Source organism: Danio rerio, chromosome 17 (assembly GCF_049306965.1).
Source record: "Danio rerio strain Tuebingen ecotype United States chromosome 17, GRCz12tu, whole genome shotgun sequence".
Classification (NCBI taxonomy): Eukaryota; Metazoa; Chordata; class Actinopteri; order Cypriniformes; family Danionidae; genus Danio; species Danio rerio.
In genome coordinates this window covers 36,535,418-36,561,305 of record NC_133192.1, presented here as the reverse complement: position 1 = coordinate 36,561,305, position 25,888 = coordinate 36,535,418, and the positions used below count along the sequence as shown (strand labels likewise).

Below are 25,888 nucleotides of genomic sequence, written 5' to 3'. Positions count from 1 at the left end.
TGTGAATATAGTGAAAATGTCTTTAAAGGCTCTTTCTGATTGGCTGCTGCTTTTCTAGAATTCTGGACTTTCACCCAATCAGCTCTCAAGGCACTAATTTTTTTTCCTATTTCTTATATTTTCTGTTCATTGTAAACATGCCTTCTAATGATGAATAGGACTTGAGACAAATATTTTAGGTGAAAACAGTTGGTGTTGAGAATCAATAGCACACATTTGCAATGAAAAAAAATCATGATTTATGGACATTGTTTTATTTCTTTGGCTGCTCATGATAGTCATTGCTTCCCATGCAGGCTGTCTCAGATATAGATACAATGCTCAGTCATATTCATATGAAGAACCCTCTTGTATAATGCAAATACTGTGTGATTTATGGACATAACTTTACAAATTGAGCAAGTCCATGTGGATTAAATTAACATAATATACTCACTTTATTAGGTACAGCCCTATGCATCCAGCCAATCACATGGCAACAACTCAAGGCATTTAGGCATGTGGACTTGGTCTAGATGATCTGCCGAAACCAAGAATCAGAATGGGGTAGAAAGGCGATTTAAGTGACTTTGAACATGTCATGGTTGTTGGTGCCAGATGGGTTTGGTCTGAGTATTTCAGAAGCTGATCTACACAAAACAATCTCTAGAGTTAACATAGAATGATCTGAAAAAGAGGAAGTAACCAGTGAGCATTAGTTAAAGGTTATACACAAATAACTACTTGTTAAAACGAGGTCTGAAGAAGATCATCTCTGAACACAACACGTTAAAGCTTGAAGCAGATGAGCTACAGCAGCAAAAGAGTTATCACTGACGCTACTGTCAGATAACAAAAGCACTCTGAGGTGCTGTTTACACTAGTGCATGTTTGTTACCGTACGTTCACACCGAAAGCGGCGAAAGCGTCCAAGGTCGCTCTGGCCACCCTGGCGACAACGCTGTCTGCCTTCAGCTCCGGCGGCGAGAGCGTCAAAACTCGCTACCTTAATCTCGTATTTAAAGGAGCCGTTGCAGCATATTAGTTACATGCCTGCATAAAACATGTTTCTAGCGTGAAAATGTTGTGCACGTTTTATCAAATTCATACAATGGAAGATCAAGTTGCATGTGGTGTGGCTTTGCTCTTTTAATCCAATATGTGTCCATATGTCTGAAATATCCTAAAGCAGCTATACTGTTTTGTATTGTCACGTTGCGTGAGAGTCCCGCTTTTTAAAGATAAATTTATATAACATTAATGAACATCAGTAACTCGCCAGTAAGTTATTTAATGCATGTTCCTGTAAGAAAACATTGGAAATAATTGGAAATCCGGAGACCGCAATCATCAAACCCTTGGGAACAACTGTGATCGGAACCAAAGTTCACAGGTCTGTGTTCTCTGAACTCCTATCAAACGGTGGACGTCTTCATTCTGATTGTTTGCCGCCAAACCGCGTCATAGCTCATTACCATAAAGTTGACTTGATTTCATCTCTCCTCGACGCCCTCACCGGAGAAGACGCACCGCGCTGCTCCTCGCCGCTTATCGCCGCCGGCTCTCATTGAAAATAAATGACTTCCGGCTACTTTGACGCTCTCGCCGCTTTTGGTGTGAACGTACGGTTATGCCTGGCGTCTTTACTACTTAGTCATCTTTGTACTGCAAAAACAAAGTGCAATGAAAATACCAAAAAACCCCTTTAGTTTGGAAGTGCTCCATTTCAGTATATACAGACCAAAACACAAACTTTTTAAAATGTTGGTGCAGCTTTCAACTATCACTCAAACTGATTGTCTGGACTATTGTGTATCGTTCCCAGATTCGTCAAGCCCCTCTCATATGACTATTACACAACCAGTAAACGGCAAGAACTGATTCTGGTTAAACATGGGCTTGTCTTGTGACAGTGAATGGTCAGGTATTATGCGTTTTAGGTTGAAAAGTGCGGACGTCGATTATGAAGATTACTTTTCTGAAACAAATAAAAAAACGCCAGACTGGACGAAGAGCTTTTTTATTTCTAAAATGCAGTTTTCAAATTAAAAATGCACAAGTGTAAATGGCACTAGATTCAAGCTTTCACCCAAACTGGACAACAAAAGAATGGTAAAAGGCTGTCTGGTCTGATTAGTCTTGATTTTTGCTGCAACATTTGGATAACAAGGTCAGAATTTGGCTTGTAACAAGGTTAAAAAAAGAAAGAAGAAAGCGGGAACTGCCAAATGTTTTAAAGCAAATCTGTGGCAGCAGCTCCTTAAAGATGACTGACATCTAAACAGAATCCAAAACCAAACCCCTTGTCATCACTCCTCCTTTTATGCTTCTGGAACTCCTCTCTGTGGGAATTGAGAAGTCTGTGGCACCCAGGTTATTGCTTCGTTCCTATGGCTCTCACATGTCATAAACAACATGAATGCTTAAATCCATCTAGCCATGTATCAACTATTCAGACAGTTGGTGGTGAAATGGTGTGGATGAGATTTTATTGGCATATTTTAGTCTAAACTGGGAATTGCCGAACTGCCTACCTGAGTGCTGTTGCTAGCCTCATCCATCCCTTTATTACCACAGTGGATCAGTATATGATGGCTGCTTCCAGCAAAACTGGTTTGTTGAGCATGACAATGAGTTCACTAAAAAGTCACCACATCTCAATTCAGTAGAGCAACTTTGGAATCTGCTGGAAAAGAAATTCACATGACGGATGAGGAGCTAACAAATCTGCAACAACTACATAATGCTATCATGTCAATATGGAGGAAAATCTCGGATGAGCACCTTAATGAATTTATGCTATAAATAATTAAGGTTCTGTATATATTTATTCTGCTAAAAATCCATTTTGTCAGGTACACCTAACCTGATAAAGTGGGTTTTAGCAGAATAAATGCATCCTTTCAGTTATATTATCACTACAGAATTGTTTTGTTAGTTAAATGCTCTAACCACAATTATAGGTTTTGGTCTAATGAGATCAGTGCAGAGACCAAAGATTAACCATAGCAGCATAACAAACTGGGTCACTATTGACAAACAGAGCAATTTAAAGACACACGGTGTCTCTACAGTTGACATCTAAACATAAGTGTTTTAAATAAACATGTATTTTACTCCCCGCAAAGTCTTGTAATGATAGCTGCCATGCATGACTTCAGCAGGCAAACATTTTCTTGTTGCATCATGCATTGTTTCTTCGCCCATAACTGCTCACTCTGTAATGGTGTTGGATTACTGCTTTGCCTTTTCTTTAGTTTGCACCGCATGACCAAACTGCATGCATTCTATCCCAGAATGCATTATGAAATAACATTAAATATGTTATTGTATGTGTGTAGGGCTCTGTGGTCTCTAGTGGATCTCAGGTCCTGCTCAGTTCTCTGACCATCGATGGAGTATGTGAGAAGCTCAGACAGATCCAAGGCCTGGACTCCAGCATGCTGGAGCAGTACATCGGCACAATCAAAAAGGTATGTTTCCATTCAAAACGTTTGGCTTATGAGTTTACTGTGTTCCTAATAGACACTTTCACAATGACAGTATACTTTATTGTCCCATTGCTTCTTTAAAATTTCAGATCCCAGATTCCATTACTTATTTTGGTCATCATAAGTGGAAGAAACATAAATAACTGAATTCCATTTTCTCATTGAGTACAACCAATATGGTCCAGCAATGTTACTTTTATTTATTTATTTATTTATTTATTTATTTATTTATTTATTTATTTATTTATTATTTGTTTGTTTATTTTTTGATTGTTTAAGGATCTGTAGCTTTTTTTTAAATGTCTTTGATAGAAGCCACATTTATTCTAACAAAGATTTGAATTAAAAAAGAAAGATAGAAAGAAATAAAGAAAGAAATAAACAAACAAAGAAATAAACAAACAAAAACATAATGTTTGTGAAATAGAAATAATTTAAATATTTTGTATTTTTTTACCTTAAAATCTAACTTTTCATGTAATGGCAAGCAGCATTTTTTTTATTGAACAGGTAAATTATTAATTATTTATTATTATTTATTAATTGATTAATTAAATGCATCCTTGCTACAGATGAGTTCCTATTTCTTAATAAATAATAATAATAATAATAATAATAATAATAATAATAATAATAATAAACTAGCTATGGAATGTAAACCAAGCAAAAATAAATCAACATTTGGCCATAATCCCTACTAAATGAAAGTTGGAACCCTTTTTCCAGGGTTGTCAACTCACAAAGAGATAAGCTATCCACAAAAATCAAGTTAAAATAGTCCATTTATATAGAAGCTTTTACAAAACATAGTTTCAGACACTCATTTTCTTTTTTAAAACATTTTTTTATTAACAGTTTACACCTTAAATAAATAATATTAAATTATTTAAACTTTAAAACACATTTGATCTACAGTTGAAGTCAAATTATTAGCCCCCCTTTGTTTAGTTTTTTCTTTTTTAAATATTTCCCAAATTATGTTTACCACAGATAAAGTCAATTTTCACAGTATGTCTGATAATATTTTTTCTTCTGCAGAAAGTTTTAATTGTTTTATTTTGGCTAGAATAAAAGCAGTTTGACATTAAAAAAAAAAAAAAAACATTTTAGGTCAAAATTAATAGCCCGTTTAAACTGTATGTTTTTTGATCTATAGTTGACAGAACAAACCATCATTACACAATAACTTGCTTAATTACCATAACCTGCCTAGTTAACCTAATTAACCTAGTTAAGCCTTTAAATGTCACGTTAAGCTGTATAGAAGTGTCTTAAAAATATCTAGTCAAATATTATTTACTGTCATCATGGCAAAGATAAAATCAGTTATTAAAGATGAGTTATTAAAACTATTATGTTTAGAAATGTGTTGAAAATATCTGAAATTGGGGAAACAAATTAACAGGGGGGCGAATAATTCAGGGGGGATAATGATTAATCGGGGCTAACAATTTAGGGTGGATAATAATTCTGACTTCAACTGTATCTTTTCACATCCACCACATTCACAATTCCTTTAACATTGTAGATCAGACAGTTTTTCATTCAACAAACAAATTGCAACATAATAATTTTGTTTCCCGAAGCTGATGATCAGAGTTTTCTGAATACTCTCAGTTTAGTGTCCTGTTTTATATCATATCCTGTTTTATATCATAGACGTGCACCAGTGTTTGGAAGAAAAGTGGAAAAACAAGACTAAGACACATGGGGTGTGGTAAATTAGCCCATGATCGTCTATTGGAAAAGAGTAGTTTTATCAGCTCCATGTGGTTTCACAATGAGGCCTTTCTTTCCATTGGACAACATCTGAAGGAAAAGCAATGACATTTCTGATGCCTCCATTAGTCAACCTGCCAGCTGTGCCTCTTCAGCCTGCATACATAAACATCTTTATTGTGAACTGAGAATTAACCCTTGACACAAAAAAGTTTGTCAGCCATTAAAAAAAAAAAAAAGCCATATTGTTTTACATTGAACTCTGTCATCCCAAACATAGGCCAACGTGAACGGTCGGGTTCTGTCTCAATGCAACCTCGACGAACTGAAGAAGGAAATGAACATGAACTTTGGCGACTGGCATCTCTTCAGGTCAACGGTAAGACTTAACCCTACTCATTCGCATCAGATAGCGCTCGTCTTTCTGTTTGTGGTTTGTCATTTTTAGCGCTCGCCTAATCTCTCTACACTGAGGAAGGCTGGATGGGGTTGAAATAAGGAACACATGTAGCTGTGTTGATCAGATTTCCATTTGCGCTTATACAAACGAATGTTGTGTTGCCAGCAAGCAGGGAGCCATCTGGTCCAAGATGGCTGCTTTCTGGATGAAGGAGGGTTATTGTCAGTGGGAGCTCGGTGTCCACTTGAAGATCTGAATAGCTTGACGTTTACAAGAAAGTAGCATTCTTTGGGCTGGAAACAAGTCCAAATCTGAACGACTCGGGGCTAGTTGTGATATTGGCATGCCTTAAAGGTTTCACATAGTACTATGACCATTCAGCGATTTCACATAAATGCCACAGTGAAGCATGTGATTTCTTTTTTTCTTGTGTCCATGTTGCATAAAATTTAAGGCCTATTCAAATTGAACTCGTTTTCCCTGAGGTTAGGTAACATTCCTAAATGACAAATACTTTTTTTCTGATTTAATCTTGCCCAAAGACAAGCACATTTGTGATCTTTTCACACTCAGCCTTAGTAAAAAAAAAAAATGGTGGAATAAATTGCCTACTGTGTTGTTTCATTTAATTCAGGGGTCCTCAGAGAAATCTAATCCTAAATGGATAGTAATTATGGCTGTGATTGTGGAAAGTTTGTTTTAGTTTTGTTATTTTGACTTGGTTTTGTACTTAATTAAATATGTAACAATAAAAAAATACTTATTTGGAAACTCTAACAAAAGCTATATTGTTATTGTTATTATTATTATTATTATAATAATTATTATAATAATAATAATTATTATTATTATTATTATTATTATTATTACTACTACTACTACTACTACTACTATTATTATTATTATTATTATTATTATTATTATTATTACTACTACTACTACTATTATTATTATTTTTATTATTATTATCACCACAATATCATCCTATAAGAAATATCTATGATATTAGTATTTTTGAATTTTATTTTAAATATTTCAAATAAATGCAGCATTGGATGATCTTAAAATATTACAAGATCTTACCAACAGAGTGCTGTGGTTGCAGCAGAACCTGAAGTATGAAATCTAAGGCCCCGTTTACACTGTCAGGTCTTGATGCCCAATTCCAATTTGTTTAATTGTGACCCATATCGGATTCATATGTTGACACTTGCTATACAGTTTGCAATATCACACATGCATAAAAGCAGGGTCTAGCATATGTGCCACATTAGCCATGATGGAAGAAATTGTCTTGCTTTTAGCTTTAAACCTAACTTTAAAATGATTTTGAGGAGGAGGAGGAGTGAAAGGGCTGTCATCGCAGCTTGTGCCTATGATTTATGAATGGTGTCCTCCACCATTCAGAGGAATTTGTGGGTACGAGAGAGATCTTAGGTGTGGTAGGAGCAAATTGTGGCAACTGACCACTTTACTCCCCCATGTTTCCTCTGTTGTTGTTGTTTATCGTATTGTCTAAAAAAAACATATTTATTTACTTTTTTTTATTGGAAATACAAATTTCTTATACAACAAAATGGCATTCAACTTTGTAAATTATGTATCAAACATGGAAGGCTCAAGACAAAATAATATACAAAAACTAGATATTAAAGTTTGAGGACAAACTTTATGGTGGCTTGAAAAGCCGAATCTGAAAGTTTGAAGTGGTTGAATTAGCATGTTACTAGCATGATTCTAGCATGAATTAGCATGCTACTAGGATAATTCTAGCATGAATTAGCATGTTAGTAGCATGATTCTTACATGAATTAGCATGTTGTTAGCATGATTCTAGCATGAATTAGCATGTTACTAGCATGATTCTTACATGAATTAGCATGTTGTTAGCATGATTCTAGCATGAATTAGCATGTTACTAGCATGATTCTAGCATGAATTAGCATGTTGTTAGCATAAATCTAGCATAAATTAGCATGTTACTAGCATGATTCTAGCATGAATTAGCATGTTGTTAGCATGATTCTAGCATGAATTAGCATTTTACTAGGCGGTTGCTAGGGTGTTTTAAGTGGTTGCTAGGTGGTTGCTAAGGTGGTGCAAGGCAGTTGCTAAGGTGGTCTGACTAGTTGCTAGGTGGTTGCTAGGGTGTTGCTAGACGGTTGCTATGGTGTTTTGAGTGGTTGCTAGGTGGTTGCTAAGGTGGTGCTAGGCAGTTGCTAAGGTGTTCTGACTAGTTGCTAAGTGGTTACTAAGGTGTTGCAAGGTGGTCGCTAGGGTATTCTGAGTGGTTGCTAGGTGGTTGCTAAGGTGTTGCTAGGCGGTTGCTAGGGTGTTCTGAGTGGTTGCTAAGGTGTTGCTAGGTGGTTGCTAAGGTGTCCTAAGTGGTTGCTAGGGTATTCTGAGTGGTTGCTAAGGCGTTGCTAGGTGGTTGCTAGGGTGTCCTGAGTGGTTGCTAGGTGGTTGCTAAGGTGTTGCTAGGTGGTTGCTAGGGTGTCCTGAGTGGTTGCTAGGTGGTTGCTAGGCGGTTGCTAGGGTGTTCTGAGTGGTTGCTAGGTGGTTGCTAAGGTGTTGCTAGGTGGTTGCTAAGGTGTCCTGAGTGGTTGTTAGGTGGTTGCTAAGGTGTTGCTAGGCGGTTGCTAGGGTGTCCTAAGTGGTTGCTAGGTGGTTGCTAAGGTGTTGCTAGGCGGTTGCTAGGGTGTCCTAAGTGGTTGCTAGATGGTTGCTAGGGTGTTCTGAGTGGTTACTAAGGCGTTGCTAGGTGGTTGCTAGGGTGTCTTGAGTGGTTGCTAGGTGGTTGCTAAGGTGTTGCTAGGTGGTTGCTAGGGTGTCTTGAGTGGTTGCTAGGTGGTTGCTAAGGCGTTGCTAGGCAGTTGCTAGGGTGTTCTGAGTGGTTGCTAGGTGGTTGCTAAGGTGTTGCTAGGCGGTTGCTAAGGTGTCCCAAGTGGTTGCTAGGTGGTTGCTAGGTGGTTGCTAAGGTATTCTGAGTGGTTGCTAAGGCGTTGCTAGGCGGTTGCTAGGGTGTCCTGAGTGGTCGCTAGGCCCTTACTAAGGCATTACTAGGCCGTTGCTAGGTGGTTGCTAGGCGGTTGCTAGGGTAATTTGGGTGGTTGCTAGGCAGTTGCTAGGGTACCCTGGTTGGTTACTAGGCAAGCCTCACATACATGATTGATAAAACATTTATACTTAGTAAGCATTTCTAGCAAGTTACAGTACTGGGCTAGTCAATATTAGCATGTAGCTAGTCACTGCTAGCATGTGTAGCATATAGGAAGTTCCGTTTGCTAGCATGAGTCAAACGAGCCAATCTCCAAGTCTCTACGATGTTCTGATGCTGAGATATAGCTGTTGATGAATGGTTGCTAGGGTACTCTGTTTTGTTGCTATGGGCGAGGTTACAGAGTGAACTTGAATGTGGTTGGTTGTCTTAGTCGAATGAACCAACCCCCATGTCTCTATGACACTGCTATGCAAAGATATGCATCTTGGCCTATTTTAATGGAAGTCTATGGAATCAATTTGGGGGCGTGGCTTGTGAGCTTCATTATCATATTGAGATGCTCATTGGTTGTCTGAGTCAGATGAGCCATCCCCCAAGTCAATAGGACACTGCTATGCAAAGATATGCATGTAGGCCAGTTATTAACATGAGTCTAGTTTGAATTAGCATGTTACTAGCATGATTCTAGTACAAATTAGCATGTCATTAGCATGTTTCCAGTATGAGTTAGCATGTCATTAGCATGATTAGCATATGAGTAGCATGTTGCTAGCATGATTGGCATGTCATTAGCATGTTAGAATTATAAGCATTTGATAGCACAGCTAATTACATTCTATAAGACAGTTGCTAGGGTGCAGTATGTGGTAGTTAGGGGTGTGGCTAGAAAGTTAAAAGGCCATCAGTGATTGGCTGCTGGCTAGACTGAGTTAAATGAGCTCAGCCATTAGTCTCTATGACAGTCTGATGCAGAGTTATGAGCTCACAAAGTTTGATCCCATGTTAAGTCAATGAGAGTCTTTTGTAATGGAAGTCTACGGGACAGTTGCTAGGGTGCAGTATGTGGTAGTTAGGGGTGTGGCTAGAAAGTTAAAAGCTCATCAGTTATTGGCAGTTTGGTAGACTGAGTTAAATGAGCTCAGCCATTAGTCTGTATGACAGTCTGATGCAGAGTTATGAGCTCACAAAGTTTGATCCCATGTTAAGTCAATGAGAGTCTTTTGAATGGAAGTCTACGGGACAGTTGCTAGGGTGCCATAAGTGGTTGATAGGGAGTGGCTAGTAAGTCTAAAGGTCATCAGTGATTGGCTGCTGACTAGACTGAGTTGAATGGGGCCTGACTCTAGTCTGTAGGACAGTCTGATGCAGAGTTATGAGCTCACAAAGGTTGACTCAATGTTAAGTCAATGGCAGTCTTTTACAATGGAAGTCTATGGGACAGTTGCTAGGGTGCCAAAAGTGGTTGCTAGGGAGTGGCTAGTAAGTTTAAAGGTCATCAGTTATTGGCTGCTGGCTAGACTGAGTTAAATGAGCCCAGTTAGAAGTCTGTAGGACAGTCTGATGCAGAGTTATGAGGTCACAAAGTTTGACCCAATGTTAAGTCAATGGGAATTTTGGGAATTTTCCGGGTCGTTTTTCGGAAAACCGAAAGTCAGATCAGTCGGAAAAGATATAGCAACCCGAGTCAGACCAGTTTGAAGGTTTGACGAAAGTTTGAGGTATGAAGCTTGAAAGGGTTAGGAGGAGATAGACTTTAAAATTAGTCTCAGAAGAAAGAAGAAGAAGCAGAATAATAATAAGTTTAAGTGAGATAACAGTATGTTGGCTTTTCAAGCCACCATAATAAAAAAAATGTCAATTACGAAAATCATCCAAGTTAAAATAAAATTAAGAGTGAAAACATAAAACAAAATCAATATAAAACAGATATTGGCTATGGCAAGTTATATGATACAAATAAATTGAACATTTTTGAGGCAATTTCATTTATGAATAAAAGATTTGGCTAATACAATAATAATATATATAAAATCGTGCAAAACAGAACAATCTTTAATACTTCCATTTAGTACATCTTGTAATGTGTAAGGTTTACCGCGTCAGCGTCTCTTCCTTCTACTCTTCCTTCTACATCATTAAACCGCTGCAGAGTACCACATTGTAGCAAGTTTAATGATGTACAAAACGGAATGCCTTAATAAATCCGATCTGCCTGTTTACATGATTGCGCTGTCACATTGTCAAACATTGATGCATTGTCACATATCTGATTTATATCTGATTTATTTCCACATATGAAGGAGGCCTGAAGCAGAGGTATGCATTTTTTCGTGTTTACACAGTCATAGAACAGATCCGATCTGTGTCACATATGAGCAAAAAATCGAAATTGCGTCACATTTAACTGGCAGTGTAAACGGGGCCTACATTACACCAAACAATCTAATTTAATATTAGCATTATTCAGAGACACCTTTTTAAAAGACACTTTGTATGAAGTGTGAATTCTCAACAACCATAACTAAATCTACTAAAATATATATTGATAAATTAAACATTTTCCAAAAGACAAAACAATTAAAAAAATAAAACCAAGGTAAATAAAACACAAGTATGAACACGTATTGTTTATTTTTTTGAACAATAAAAAGTCTAATGGCACACATCCAATAAGCAGAAATCTCAAGGTTAGTGCACTACACAAAAGCATGAACCACACAAGAACCAAAAAACTCTATTTTTTTGTAGTGTGCCTATTTTAAGTTATCACCACAAGACACGTTTTGATGTTAGACAGTCTTTATAAGACAATAATCACATACATGACCTCATCCTTATATGCCTACAACATAAAGCAAATTAATATGATTGCCCACAGAAAGAATAAGAAAAAATACACAAAAGGCTATCGACAAATCGTTTAACAAAAGCTCAGTCAATACATCACGTAAAAGTGAGAACAACAATACATTTCAATCTAAATCTGACTGCGACATATTCAAAATTACAAAGAAAATAGCACACCAAACCAACACCAAATAAAACAATTACAAATAATATAACATGTAGGTAATCTTATGTATACGAACACACCCATTTGCTCTCCATATGCACCAGACTCTTTCTTATAAACACTCTATGGTTCTGGTAAACATTGTGCAGTTCTTATTAGTGTGGTTCACACAGGTCAGCTCTCCATTATGCGAGTTATGTATAGGTATAAAATAGCTCTTACGTCCAGTGCTGTTTTCTTATTTATGATTATGTTTATTTAATATGCATCACAGTGGTCCTGCGAGGCATGACATTTCGTTCCACACATGTAGCAGAATGACAATAAAGCTTGACTTGATGTATAAAAAAGAAACAAAAACTACTTGTCATTGCGTCTATATGCTGCTGCTATCACATATAGATGCTGCTCTGGAGATTTGAAGTGCTTCTTTTATCCTTTTATGTCATTTATAAATCAGTTTGGATAAAAGTGTCTACTAAATGATTAAATGCAGAGCTGGGTGTTTACAGTTACTAAAGTCAGTGTAATTTTATTACTTATGTTACAAATATAGATTTTAGAAAACAATTTTTGCTTTTTTTAAATCACGTTTTCCACTGGAACATCAGTTAATGACCTTTCGCATTTAAATTGTTGGAGAACGCGAGCTGAAATATCTGTTGATGAGAGTGGCTTCTTCTTCAAGTGGAAATACAGACACTACTTTGATATTATTGGGCATAAAACAAAGATGTTACTATGAAATGTCCAGTCTCTAAAGAACTTTCGATTACATATAGCTATTACATGCGAGCACAATACTCATTATCAAAGTGGACACCGGCGCCCAAAAACACAGTAGCCCGACTCAGCCTAAACAGCCTAAATTGGATTTTTGTTGAAGTTAACTTCAGAAAATGTGAAGAGAAGTGTAGCTGTTTATGGGCCGTTTACATAGCGCATATTTTGCGTGCACAAATTCGTTATCTCAGATTAAGGCGCGAGGCTTGGGCTCACATATTGGGAGTGAAGCCAAAGACCCTTTAAGGCAAGTTATTTCACTCATCGGTAATCTTTGAAACCCCTCTCGGGCAGTATGCTTCGCCGTTCTGTTTGAATGGGGAAACATCAAATTCTCCAAAACTGCTTGCCAAACTTACGATTGAATTTCATTTTAGGAATTACCAATAAAATTAAAAAACATCTGTCTCTTTAGTTTCATTTCTAAACATCCAAATCACACAAAATCTGCAGAAACTTACGTTTGGTCCAAGCCCCTTCCCCAGAGTATTGTCAGTCTGTAGAGGAATTACCAACCTATGCAACCTTCGATTGCAGCAATGATTTCAGCTAAAAGCATATGGTTAATTAAACAGCGGACACTGAATACTAAGAACGAAATGTAAAAGTGTAAGTTCACATACCCTGCCGTACAGGTGCAATTCGCTGTCAGAATGCAGTTGTTTTGCTTGTTGATGATTACCCAGGCTTTGCACAGTTCCTTGTCTTTGGCTAGGCAGAACCTTGGTTTTTAGCACTACAAAGTTTTGAATCTGGTAATCATGGAACATTATTTCTTGCACATGACCACACACAAAACAATTGTTGACATCCAAAGACTTGTAGGCCTTTAACTTCTCTCTTGTAAAATCTCTTGGAGTTTCAATGAGATAGCTGTATATTTTGGGCTGGATGCTTGGCCGTTTCATCTTATCCAATATCCATTGGGAGGGTGCTTCGCAAATTAACCTGCCAGATGAACACCGTTCGTCTTTACGTTAATTTTGCTAAATCGCTGGTCTTATCACTGGATGACGAGCTGTTATAATATGCTGAAAGCATTATGTAAATAATATATATAATATGTAATCAATATAACTTATTTCTAAGACAACAAACTCTGTACCGCATCGGATGTCATTCCCTTGCTGCAGATGCTAGCGCTCCCAGTTTTTTCTGCCACCTCGCTACGCACACGTCCTGAATGTTTACAAACCAGTAATTCGTCTATAGCCGTCGATGATTGGCTCCTGTACTACAGTGGTTCTCAAAGTGGGGGTCGGGACCCCCTGGGGGGTCACGGGACAATGACAAGGGGTCGCTTGGTGATATCCAAAACTCAAATAAATTTTATTAAACTATTAGAATTACCATATTTTATTCATAACCGACAGAATATAGTTAATAGTTGCATTAAAGTAACAGCAACATAAAAATAACAATCAGTCATCAGCCTTTAATTTTAAAAGCAAAATGTAATTAAATCCATAAATTACTTTAAAAAACATTATATGGCTAATAGACTATTGCATTTTTGTTTTGTCAATAAGCTCATGTTTATATTTGCCTATAGTTGTGTCTGCAACGTTTACATATTTACAGTACAACCACCTTGAAAAATGGGGGTCGCGAGCCACTGATATGATTATTTTTGGGGTCGCGAGCTGAAAAGTTTGGGAACCCCTGCTGTACTAGAAGGCGGGCTTTTTTACCATATAGCGAAATGTACTAGTAGACAGGACTTTATTCACAATATTGACAGTTACACTTTTCCCTACTCAAAAAGACAGTGACATGTCTTGTGTATTCTAGAGTCTTTGGTGAAGCACTCACGGAAAGTAACCAAAACGTTCATCTGAAGATGGACATTGACGTCAGCCTGCAGTGGGTTCTGTCGTCAACTCGATTTTCATTTCCAAACAAAATGTTATGTCCCACGGCATTGGTGTACAATGTCAATCTGACGTCTTGTTGACGTCCTGTGCCTCCTGGGTATGATTGCATGGACATCATTAATCTAATTATTTCCCTTGATCTGAATTAAACAATAATATGATTAAGGTGTTTAGATGAGTTTCTTTTTGGATGTTCCTTTCATGTTCTCATTTTACATTATAATATAGAATTAGAAATAATGTCAATACCATACGCCATCATTCATTTCTCACATCATGCGTGCAAACAGATGACGGTGGATACAAATTCTCAAGCCACCTTTGCCATTTCATTTATTAACTTTTCATTCATGCTTCACACTTTAAAGAGAGACTGTTAATATTAACCTCTCTTTGTGTAGATTTTGTCAGTGCATGACCTGTGACATCCGTATACAAGATTAAATCAAACAGCCGAAATCTTATAGATCATAACTCTATTAGCCTTTTAACCACAATTTCACAAAGCTTGCCGTTTTTGCTTTTTGTGTACCAATATAATGGCTGAAATTCCGTCTTGCTGTTGAGTGCGTTCAAACTCTGCTGTATTTGTGCTGTAGGTTGTGGAGCAGCGTCATGCGGAGAACCAGCTGCTGCATGATGAATCAGGAGCGTGCAGCGAGCAGGGCAGCAGCGTGTTGATTCAACCCGAACCCCACAGACCCTCTGAAGCTCGTCAAGACGTGACCGTCAACCCAGAAAACTTCACGTACAGCCTCAACCTTAGCTTTGAAGAGCTCAGCGGCGTGGGGCTGGAGGAGTCTGCCAGACAACACAATGCCCACTGGCTGGTGCGTGGTACCGCTGTGCACACAAACACATTCAGCTGGACACGTCAACACTCAAGTACAGCCTATAGATAAACACAGGTGCACGCCAGCAGAAGACTGCAATTATACACATAGAGGCGAACACAAACACATGCATGCGTGGAAACAAAAACTGCATTTTTCTTTTGTTGTTGTTGCGCCTTTAAGCAAACGTTTTCTTCACTGTTGCATTCTAAAGCGGAGCTTCTGCTTTTCAGTAGGCTCTGATCAGCATGGAAATAGCATGTGGTTTACTGGGTGACAAACAGAGTGTTTTGGTGACCTGAATGGGCAGAGGAAGTGATGAGCTGACCACACACACTCACACACACATATACTCAAGCTCTATATCACACAGAGATAGCTATTTCTGCACTCATCTGTTCACACTTGGCAAGGTGTTGCAACACAAGCAAGAGCTCATAATGGTTTAGATTAGCATCGTGGAAGTTGCTGATGAACACACAGAGTTCGGGTACATCCCATTTTGCTGCATTGTTTTATGACTTTCTGAAGCACTAGTAGCGTGTTCATGCTGAGAAATGCAGTGTGAAGTCATGTAAAATATGTCGCTCTTCGAAAGAAAAGACGCTTCTTTAAAAAGTGTTTCGCTTTTGAGGAAGGGGAGGCACTAAATGTATTAAAGCTATATTTGCAACACATTGTTTTAGTTAGTTTAAACTTAAATTTGGGTAAATTATGAACACTTTTTTTCTTGAGTTTTTAGTTTAGTTTTTTTTTTTTTATTAAACTTCAAACCATGAGTTGGGCTTGTCCATACTTAAAGGCATAGTTTACCCAAAAATTACATTTTACTCACTTTCAAGTGGTTCCAAACTATATTTTCATCTGTGAAACATGAAATATAATTTAATGAAAACTGAAAACCTGTAACCATTAACTTCCATAGTATGAAAAATAAACACTATGGGTGCTTTTACACTAGTACTTTTGGTCCCCAACCGGGTTTGATTGACATCAGAGTATGGTACGTTTAGCTAGGGTGAACGCTTTCTTCTGAACTCGGGTACGCACCCATAAACTGTACCCGAGTGCGCCTGAATGAGGTGGTCTAGGGTTCGGTTCGTGCAAACTCTGGTACGGTTCACTTCTGATATGAATGATATCGTACCAAATAACCACCAACTGTACAACAAACTTTAGTTTTCAAAACGTTCATTTGTGTGTGTATGTTGTGTATGACCTACCTTGGCAACAAGTAAGACTGACTGAGCAGTGATAAAGTCTGCTTGCCTTTACCAAAAAATGACTTCTGCAGGCATTGCATGATGTTCTAAACGTTTATATATATATATATATATATATATATATATATATATATATATATATATATATATATATATATATATATATATAATATATATATAATATTTTTTGTGGCAGATAGATGCAAGTGGCTCTCTGTATTTTGATTTTGATTGCAAAATTTGGTTTTGATTGCAAAAAAAATTCAGTTAAAGCAGAACAACCATGATATGCGGATGTCTCCATTTTGACGCTTTGTTTTTGTCACCTAATAACAGCTGTACATAAAACAGCTGCTTGATGATGCAAGCATAGGGGGGGTCAAAGAGCATAGAATCACCAAGAGGCAAATAAAATTTGTCACGGCAGCCATTTTGGAATGAAAACTCCAATAGAACAATGGTATATTATAAGTCTGTAAAATAAACAATTTAAAGTGCTGATGATTGTTATAGTAAGTGTTGTATTGTCATCTTTTAGGTTGTATCTCAGCTTTAATGCGCTTTTAAAATAAATAAATAAAAAACAAAGCAGCTGCTTGCCATTGAGACAGCAATAATAGCCAATGGACAGCCGATCGCTTTCACTCCAAAATGGCGGAATCCGGGGCTGTTGCTGGGCACTGCTGCTGTTCTGTTGAGTGCTATTGAGAGCTTTCATTCTAAGCTCTTTGGTGGGGTTCAGAAGGAAAAAAGATAGTTTGAACACAAACCAGCTGAGAAGGTGGCAAGGGGGGACAATCCAACTTCGGTCAAAGCAATTGAATCACATGTAAAAGCACCCTATGAAAGTCGAAGGTTACATGTTTCCAGCTTTCTTCAAAATATCTTCTTTTGTGTTCAACAGAAGAAATAAACTTATAAAGGTTTGGAATCACTCATGGGTGAGTAAATGATGACAGAATGTTCACTTTTGGGTGAAATATTACTTTTAAGCTCACTCAAAAGTTGTTTCTGGCACACAAGAAATTAATTATTCTGGATTTTCTGAATCTATATGTCTTAAATGAAGAACAGTTAAAAAAATGCCAGGTTTGCACATGCAGAAGCAAAAGTGTTAAGTCAATAGACTTTGTGTTGAACTTCAAACGAACAACCAGAAAAACTGGTCTCATCATATCCGCTTGTTTGACAAAGTGTTAACAGAACTATTAACCAACACTGAGATCTTTGGACCTTTTAGTTAATCAGCTGACCTAGCCTGCTTGTATATGTATTGTCATCATTGAAACATGATGTAATAAAGACAATGCCATAACAGCATCATATTTAATGAAGCGTATTATATATAAAAAGCCTGAATTGGATGTGATAAATCCTTAGATTATATATATTTTTGTCAGTAGTACTACAGTATGTAACGGTAATAATGTCTTTCTGTTGAGTTATTCTGAAAGCTTGCAAGCACAATCAAAAATACAACATGACCAAACTAGAAATGAGAACTGAAATATTTCTAAATGGATCAAATTAATTGAAAGTTTAACCTAGAACTTGCAAAATAAAATCACTATATCTATATCAATTGTAGGCCTATTACGATATCATATTTTCACTACATGATTTTTGTGGTCAAAATAATTTGCAATGATCATCTTAATTGAGATTTTGTATAAAATAATAAATTATAAATAATGGCATCTGTCAAATTAATCTTAAACTAACTTAAAGCATATGAAGAAAAATACAAAATTCACATCAATTCCAAGCAGCTTTATTTATAATGCATATGCTAAAACCATTATAAACAATGTCCTTGGGAATTCCTACACCCACGTCATTACATTTTTGTGGATTTCACCTGAAAATCTATTGCATTTTGCTGACATTGAACTGCAGTAATTGTGACTGCACCTTTAAGGTGAAATACAGCCACTGACCATGTTGCTAAATTATTTACAATATTACAATGTGTAGTATTAACATTTATTTTAAAGGTGCCATAGAATGAACATTTATAAACACATATGCATAGCCTAATTATAAGTGTTCAGAATATTGAAATGACATACTGTGAGCCTCAAACCACCATAGCTTCCTCATTCTCAAATCCAGGTGATAAACGGGCCAATCAAAAACAACCACTGACTGTGACAATCCACAGAAGATTAGTAATATGCATGTCACAGTCTGTTTGATTGGCCACAATATTTCCAAGTGAGATTACAACAATGATATTTCCCCTTATTTTCTAAGTTTAACACAGCTTATTATATTTCCTTCATATAGTGGACTCTAATATGAAAAATAGACTGACATTAGTGAGCTTTCAGGTAATGTACTTCAGATAATGCAGGTAATCACAGCTCTTCTTCAACTGCAAAATTCGGGAAAAAATGGAATATGTTTATTCAATGCACCTCTGTTTAAAGGTATTTTTTGTTTAACATGTATATTGTAAAATTAGTTTGTTATGAGGCAACAAACGTGGAAATGGCTTAGTATAAGTGTTTAATGCATTTTCATGCATCGTATGATATTACTCAGCTCTTACTGTGATTTTTCTGTAGTGGAAGGATGGCAGTAAACTTCAAAACCTCATCTGTTTATGCAAAGATTGATATTAATTACAGCTTTTGTTTTTAGATATATTAAACCCACAAAATACACCTCTGAATGCATCTCTGTCTGCTCCTTTTGTCGAGTATAATTATTACTTAGCCTGTATTTTATTCATATCATAAATCAGGAGCAAACTAGGCTTTCCTGGTGGCTCACTCACTCCTTCTAGCTAAAATAAACCTTTCTAACACTTTAGTTGAAAAGATTGTCATTTAACAAGGAGTCTACTCTATTTGTTAAACTATTTTTTAACAACTGAACTGTGATTATTTAGCATGTAAGCATTTCAGAGTACATCATCAGCGTCAGGCACTCACATGAGCTGCTTGAGCATCAGAGTAGAGCTCATTAACATTCACGACCCTTCCAAATAAGGTCAAAACGAATCATATCATATTAAGGCCAATTTCTTGGGTTGGAAATGAAATTGTAAAACTTTCTATATAGATATCAGAGAACAATTAAATATGTTATATCAAAAGATTCTATGGCGTCTTTAAAATATTATGGTTATGATACTACCAGTCAATTGTGACACCCCTAATCAATATTGAAAAACAATTCCGTTTGTTTTTCATGGAAAATGTATATGTTCGAAAAGCTGAATTTTAGTTAAACTATTACTCAAACTACCTGGTTGTGTTTTCTACCCGATTGCTAGTCTGACTTGGCATGTTCTCTCACATTTAGCAGTCTAAAGTCATTGACCTGATCTTTTCCTTCAGGCCAATACTCACCGGACCCCCAGCTTATCCAGTCTAAACTCTCAGGAATCATCTAATGACATCTGTAAGCTGACCGACAAGCAGCAGGCCGAGTATCACAGTGCATACCAAGAGTACATCTCCCACATGTCCCATTTGGAAGCATCTGCTGCAGGACGAGAAAGTCAAACTCAAGCCCTGTCCAGCCAGCTCCTCTCAACCAGCTCTGAGGACAAGATTAAAGAAGGAGACCAAGATGGACGCAAACCCTTTGGCAAAAAAGGCCCCAAACCTACAGACACCATGGCAGACTTCTCCTCCCCCCCAGATAGTGGTCTTCTAGACCCCATTACAGAGGAGGATGAGAAGTCCGATCATGGGTCTGCCACTAAAAACCCACCCAGACGCAAAACCAAAGGACAGGGCCCTTATTATCACAGTTTACCGAGTGACGAAGACGACTCTGGAGATGAGGAAACTGATGCAACCCCGCTTCTAAAAGACGAGCCCTGGGGCGCAGAACCAGATCTAGACCACTTGTCGAAAGGAAAAGGCTTCGTCTCAGATATCATGCTGGACAAGAAGTCGTCCGACTCTGGAGTAAGGTCCAGCAGAAGCTCATCTGACCACTCCCTGCAGGACGAGGAGAAGGAGGAGAAGTCAGAAGAACAGGAGGCCCAACTGATTGAGCTGGTTGTTGAGAGTCCGGTTAAAAAGCGGGTGTTACCAAACAGGTTGAGCAACCTTCAGGATGAAGCCTTGGCCCGCATGTCAATCTGCTCTGACGCTCCATCTGAAGGCAGCACCCCTGAAGAAAGCTGGCCCGCTCCAGCCGTGAGCAACCTCAACTGCTCGGCCAATAATACAGCAATCAACAACAACATCAACAACAGTGGCCAGCAGGAGACCCTCGACTCAACCGACTGCCCCTCACTCATTATACGACCAGGATCCAGCACTGAAAACACCACACTGGAAAACCAGAACCTGCGTGGTGTTCAGCGGAAGATGTCCATTGGACCTGCCACCGACGCCACCGAGGAACGAGAAAGTGTCCTCTAAGCACAAGTTGTCTTAATGGATTACTTCTAGAGCTGTGGTGAAGGATGTTTGAGATTATATGCTGATTCTGAAATGTTGTAAATGCGTTGCTATTCTCTCTTGAATCAGTTCTGAGCTTAGTATTTAACAGCAGATGGTGCTCTAGGCTAGTTTTTAACTGTACACTCAAGTGCCCACATGGAAGATCGCTTCTGTGTTCGGCTGAGTCATGTTAATTGGCTTAAATGGCACGAGAATAATGTAGACAGTACAATACCATGCACATTCTTGTAATTTGCATAAACCTTACTACGGTGGCAGAGAGAGCTTAACATGCTGCAATTATAGAAAACACGTGCAATTACAAAATTACAAATATGCCAGCAAATTAAGGAAAGATCTTCATCCATTTAACAGCACATGTCCTCACAACGCATACACATAAAAAAATATGCTGCATTTTCTCACAACGCAAACAATTTACAAAATCGCACTGCATTGTCTCACAATGCAAACAAAGTAAAGAATGTACTGCATTTTCCCTCAACGCAAACAATTTACGAAATCGCTTTGCATTTTCCCTCAACACAATTTACAAAATCGTGTTGCATTTTCCCACAACGCAAACAATTTACAAAATCACGCTACATTTTCCCTCGACGCAAACAATTTACAAAATCGTGCTGGATTTTCCCTCAACACAATTTACAAAATCGTGTTGCATTTTCCCACAACGCAAACAATTTACAAAATCGTGTTACATTTTTCCTCGACGCAAACAATTTACAAAATTGCGCTGCATTTTCCCTCAACGCAAACAGTTTACAAAATCGCGCTGCATTTTCCCTCGACGCAAACAATTTACAAAATCGCGCTGCATTTTCCCTCGACGCAAACAATTTACAAAATCGCGCTGCATTTTCCCTCGACGCAAACAATTTACAAAATTGCGCTGCATTTTCCCTCAACGCAAACAATTTACAAAATCGTGTTACATTTTCCCACAACGCAAACAATTTACAAAATCGTGTTGCATTTTCCCACAACGCAAACAATTTACAAAATCGTGTTACATTTTTCCTCGACGCAAACAATTTACAAAATTGCGCTGCATTTTCCCTCAACGCAAACAGTTTACAAAATCGCGCTGCATTTTCCCTCGACGCAAACAATTTACAAAATCGCGCTGCATTTTCCCTCGACGCAAACAATTTACAAAATCGCGCTGCATTTTCCCTCGACGCAAACAATTTACAAAATTGCGCTGCATTTTCCCTCAACGCAAACAATTTACAAAATTGCGCTGCATTTTCCCTCAACGCAAACAGTTTACAAAATCGCACTGCATTTTCCCTCAACGCAAACAATTTACAAAATTGCGCTGCATTTTCCCTCGACGCAAACAATTTACAAAATCGCGCTGCATTTTCCCTCAACGCAAACAGTTTACAAAATCGCGCTGCATTTTCCCTCGACGCAAACAATTTACAAAATCGCGCTGCATTTTCCCTCGACGCAAACAATTTACAAAATTGCGCTGCATTTTCCCTCAACGCAAACAATTTACAAAATCTTGCTGCATTTTCCCACAACGCAAACAATTTACAAAATTGCACTGCAATTTTTCACAACACAAAAAGAACAGAACACAATGGAAATGTTTGAAAGGGACCTAAAAAAAGTGATGGATGCTGCTGTGCTGTGACTATTGCTTAGTGAAGATGATCTTTGAAAGGTGAGTTTTTTTGTTTTTTTTAAAATCCTGATTCGCATGTCTAGTATTTATTAATACTTAAATAACAATGACCTAAATAGCTAGGTTCGTCACATTGTAGGATCTCCTTAAAACAATTCCATTGTGTTGTGAGAATGTTTGCGTTGTGAAAAAATGCAGCGTGTTTTATTAATTTGTTTCTGTTGTTAGAAAATGCAGCACTTTTTTTTTTTTTTTTTTAATGTGTTTGCGTTGTGACGATTGGCAGTGTGTTGTCAAACTAAAGATTTTTTTCTCAAGTTGCTGGGTTTTTTGTAATTGCACGTGTTTTCTTAAATTGCAGCACATTAAGCTCTTAGCCACCATACCTTACTTTATTTTTAATTATTATTTATTTTATTATAGACCGCTATATACTGTTAGAAACTAAGCACAGAATCAATGCAGAATCAATATCTCAAATGATTTTTAGCCACAGCTCGAAATAGTTTACTTCCAGAATTTTCATTTATCTGATAATTTACTCGCTTCCCTATGTATTTCAAGATCTGACTATTTCCCTCTTTCTTCCGTTGAAAGAAAATTAAGGATTTTGAGAAAAACATTTTCCATAAACACTCAAAAAAAGCGCTCACTGTTTGTTCAAATTTCTTTAAAACAAACTGAAACAACTCAATTCTTGAGTGTTTTTGGGGACAACTTAATTGTTTTTTGTTTAATCCACTTAAATTTGTAAAAACCAATAGGTTAACTCAATATCTTCACGTTGTCCCAACACAAATTGATTTTGTGCAACCCACCATTTTTGACTTCTGGTGCTCAGGTTTGAACCTCCATATTTAGTTTTCAATACAGTTCCAAAAAGCTCTTAATGATCCAGAATGAGGAATAAGCTACTTACTCAATAACACAGTCAGAATTTAATGTTTTAACCAGAGCTAATCAAACGTTTGTGGTTAAAAAAAAAAAAGTATGACCCATCATTTCACTATAAAAGACCCTTATTCCTTCTCTGGGATCATTTATCCATTGTGAAAAGAAAAGAAAAAAAAAAAGAGTAAATGATCAGGAAATTCATATTCTGGAAGTGAACTAATCATTTCAACTCGAGGATACGCAACCTTCCTACAGTTCACCTCTAAATGATTGAGTACTTCTGAAGATCTGACACTGTGTAAACACTAGACATACCTGTTGTTTTATTGTTGCAACAGTTACAGTAAGGTAAGGCAGGTTTGCACCCTAAGAAACGATGTCCTGCAGAGTTTTAGTCCAGCCTTGATAAGATCTCACCTGCCTGTAGCTTTCTACGATGATTTTGCTGCTTGTTCAGAGTTTAAACAAAGCAATTAAAGTAAAAAAAAAAAACGTTTTATGTTAAATCTACCTACATTTCTAACAACAGTTAAGTTAACTTAATAGATTTGTCTTCAGAAAACATGAAGGAATTGTGTCGTGTGGAACTCAATGTAGTAGCCCTCAGAACTTGATTAGCCTGTTCTGGTGTGTTTGATTAGGATTAGAGCAAAACTCTGCTGCACTGCAGCTCTCAGGGACCAAACCTACGCCTGAAATAGAGGTCGTAACACGGGTCAAACCAATTATATGTCCTTTATATCCGTAAACAGAATGAGACTATGAAGATTTGTCGCTCACTTTATGCCACATCTAGTCAGGACAGAATCACTGTTAACGTTTTTTTCATTCTTAATGTCTTTCGTCTGCACTCGTGTCAAAGTTAGACACTGTTGTTCAGCTTATTCAGGTGTATTTGATCAGGGTTGAGCTGAACTTTGCAAGATCTTCAGGAACAGAACTGAACACACCTGCTTTTTTACTTCTGAAGGGTAAATAACTGGAAAGGTTTGAGATTACTATAAAACATGAAGTAAACTTGAAGCCGAGTTACTTCTCATTTTTTCTGTGTTGAATTTTGTGTGGTTAGATTCTTTACATGGATAGATTCACTGCAAAATCTCTTAATCAGTGTTTATGCTTTGTTTTGCGTAAGAAATATTGAGATATCCGTAAAAAAAGAAACTGACACGTGTTAGCTATGGAAAAGTTGAATATAATTTATATGATTTAAAGCTTTGTTGCTGCTGGAAGGGCATCTGCTGTGTAAAACATGGGGGAATAGTTGGTGGTTCATTCCGCTGTGGCAACCCCTGATAAATAAGGGACTTAAGCTGAATGAATAAATGATTTGAAACATTCAAGATAATGGAAAATTAACAAATGCTTTTGCTACATTAATTTAGGTTATTGTTTATTTTTTTCCTCTATGAACATTTTAACATTTGAAGAAATGTACATGAGCGTTATTTGGCAGTATAGCGTAATGGTGTACTTGTACATCAATAATAGCCTAGAATAATAGATTTCATTTAGTATATGGAGTAGGTTTATTGTTAAAACATACTACATCTCCTCCTTTTTCATTCTTGATTTATTTTTGTTCATGGATTTATCTTGATGTTTGGATATTTTAAACTGTAAAACAAAGTCAAAATACAGATGAAGAAGAAGCAGTTTAAAAGTGTGAGAAACGTGATTATTGTTGCTTTAGTGTTGCTTTAAAAAAGCAATATAAACAGAGGCTGTGAAGCTGTTGATAGTTTCTGACGTGTTTAGTGCAAATCCTGTTATTTCACGCTCCGTTGCTAACATTAAAGATCTAGCATAGGCCCGTCCGCAAAATTCAAACCTATCAAGTAGAGTGAGGATTTAGCCACACTTACATAGTGCTGTGATCATCGTTATTGATTGGTGATTTAATGTCCGGTTCATCTTCAGGTCATCCCTGTGTTTGTCCTCTGGAGTTTGTAGTGCTGTAGATGAGTGATCAGTGTTATAAGAGATAGAGAGGTTTCTTGAAAAGTGTGATTTGTGTATGGCCAATTGCCTCAGTGTTTGGTCTGGTTTTCTCAAATCATTAAAACTGTTTTCAGCCCTTTTGAATACGAGTTTGATTTTATGACGCATGAAATATTTCAAAATAAAATTCAGACACTTTAATCATATTTTACTTTTTTTTGTTGCATATGTTTGTACACTGTAAAAAAAAATGTAGTTGCCTTAACTTTTTAAGCTGAATGAAATGAACCCTATGAGTCTATTGAACTTATTTTATGTTAAACAGACGTAAAACTAACTTATAAAAATTAAATTTGAACATGATTAACGTAGCACATTTGACCTAAAACATATGCTGTCAGGACTAATTGATCAAAAACCTATAGTTTTAGTTGTATTTTAATAGTGTACGCTGATAAACCGGACACTAAATTATCTTAATTCAATTCACACATATGTTCCTTTATTTATATAAATACATAAACAGTTTTGTTTTTTTTTAGATTTCTCAAATGATCAGGACATATACGCTAAATACATCACAGAGCAAGGAAATTTTCACAGTATGTTTGATAATATTTTTTTCTTCTGGAGAAAGTCTTTTCAGCTAGAATAAAAGCAGTTTTTAATAATAAAAA

The 25,888-nt window shown here is 37.0% G+C and overlaps 1 protein-coding gene across 11 annotated transcripts in view; it reads left to right on the top strand.

Moving 5' to 3' along the window:
* kidins220a (kinase D-interacting substrate 220a) overlaps nucleotides 1-25,355 on the top strand; it is a 154,795-nt gene extending 129,440 nt beyond the window's left edge. For 10 of the 11 annotated variants that reach the window (XM_009293186.4, XM_694244.9, XM_009293185.4 and 7 more), the window contains 4 exons: nucleotides 3,321-3,452; nucleotides 5,470-5,568; nucleotides 14,860-15,090; nucleotides 19,661-25,355. In XM_009293186.4, coding sequence (XP_009291461.1) covers nucleotides 3,321-3,452; nucleotides 5,470-5,568; nucleotides 14,860-15,090; nucleotides 19,661-20,701 — 1,503 coding nt within the window. In that variant the 3' untranslated portion in view covers nucleotides 20,702-25,355. The remainder of the gene's footprint in view (nucleotides 1-3,320; nucleotides 3,453-5,469; nucleotides 5,569-14,859; nucleotides 15,091-19,660) is intronic. The other variant, XR_012393039.1, reaches the window with a different exon arrangement.
* Nucleotides 25,356-25,888: the final 533 nt, after the last annotated feature.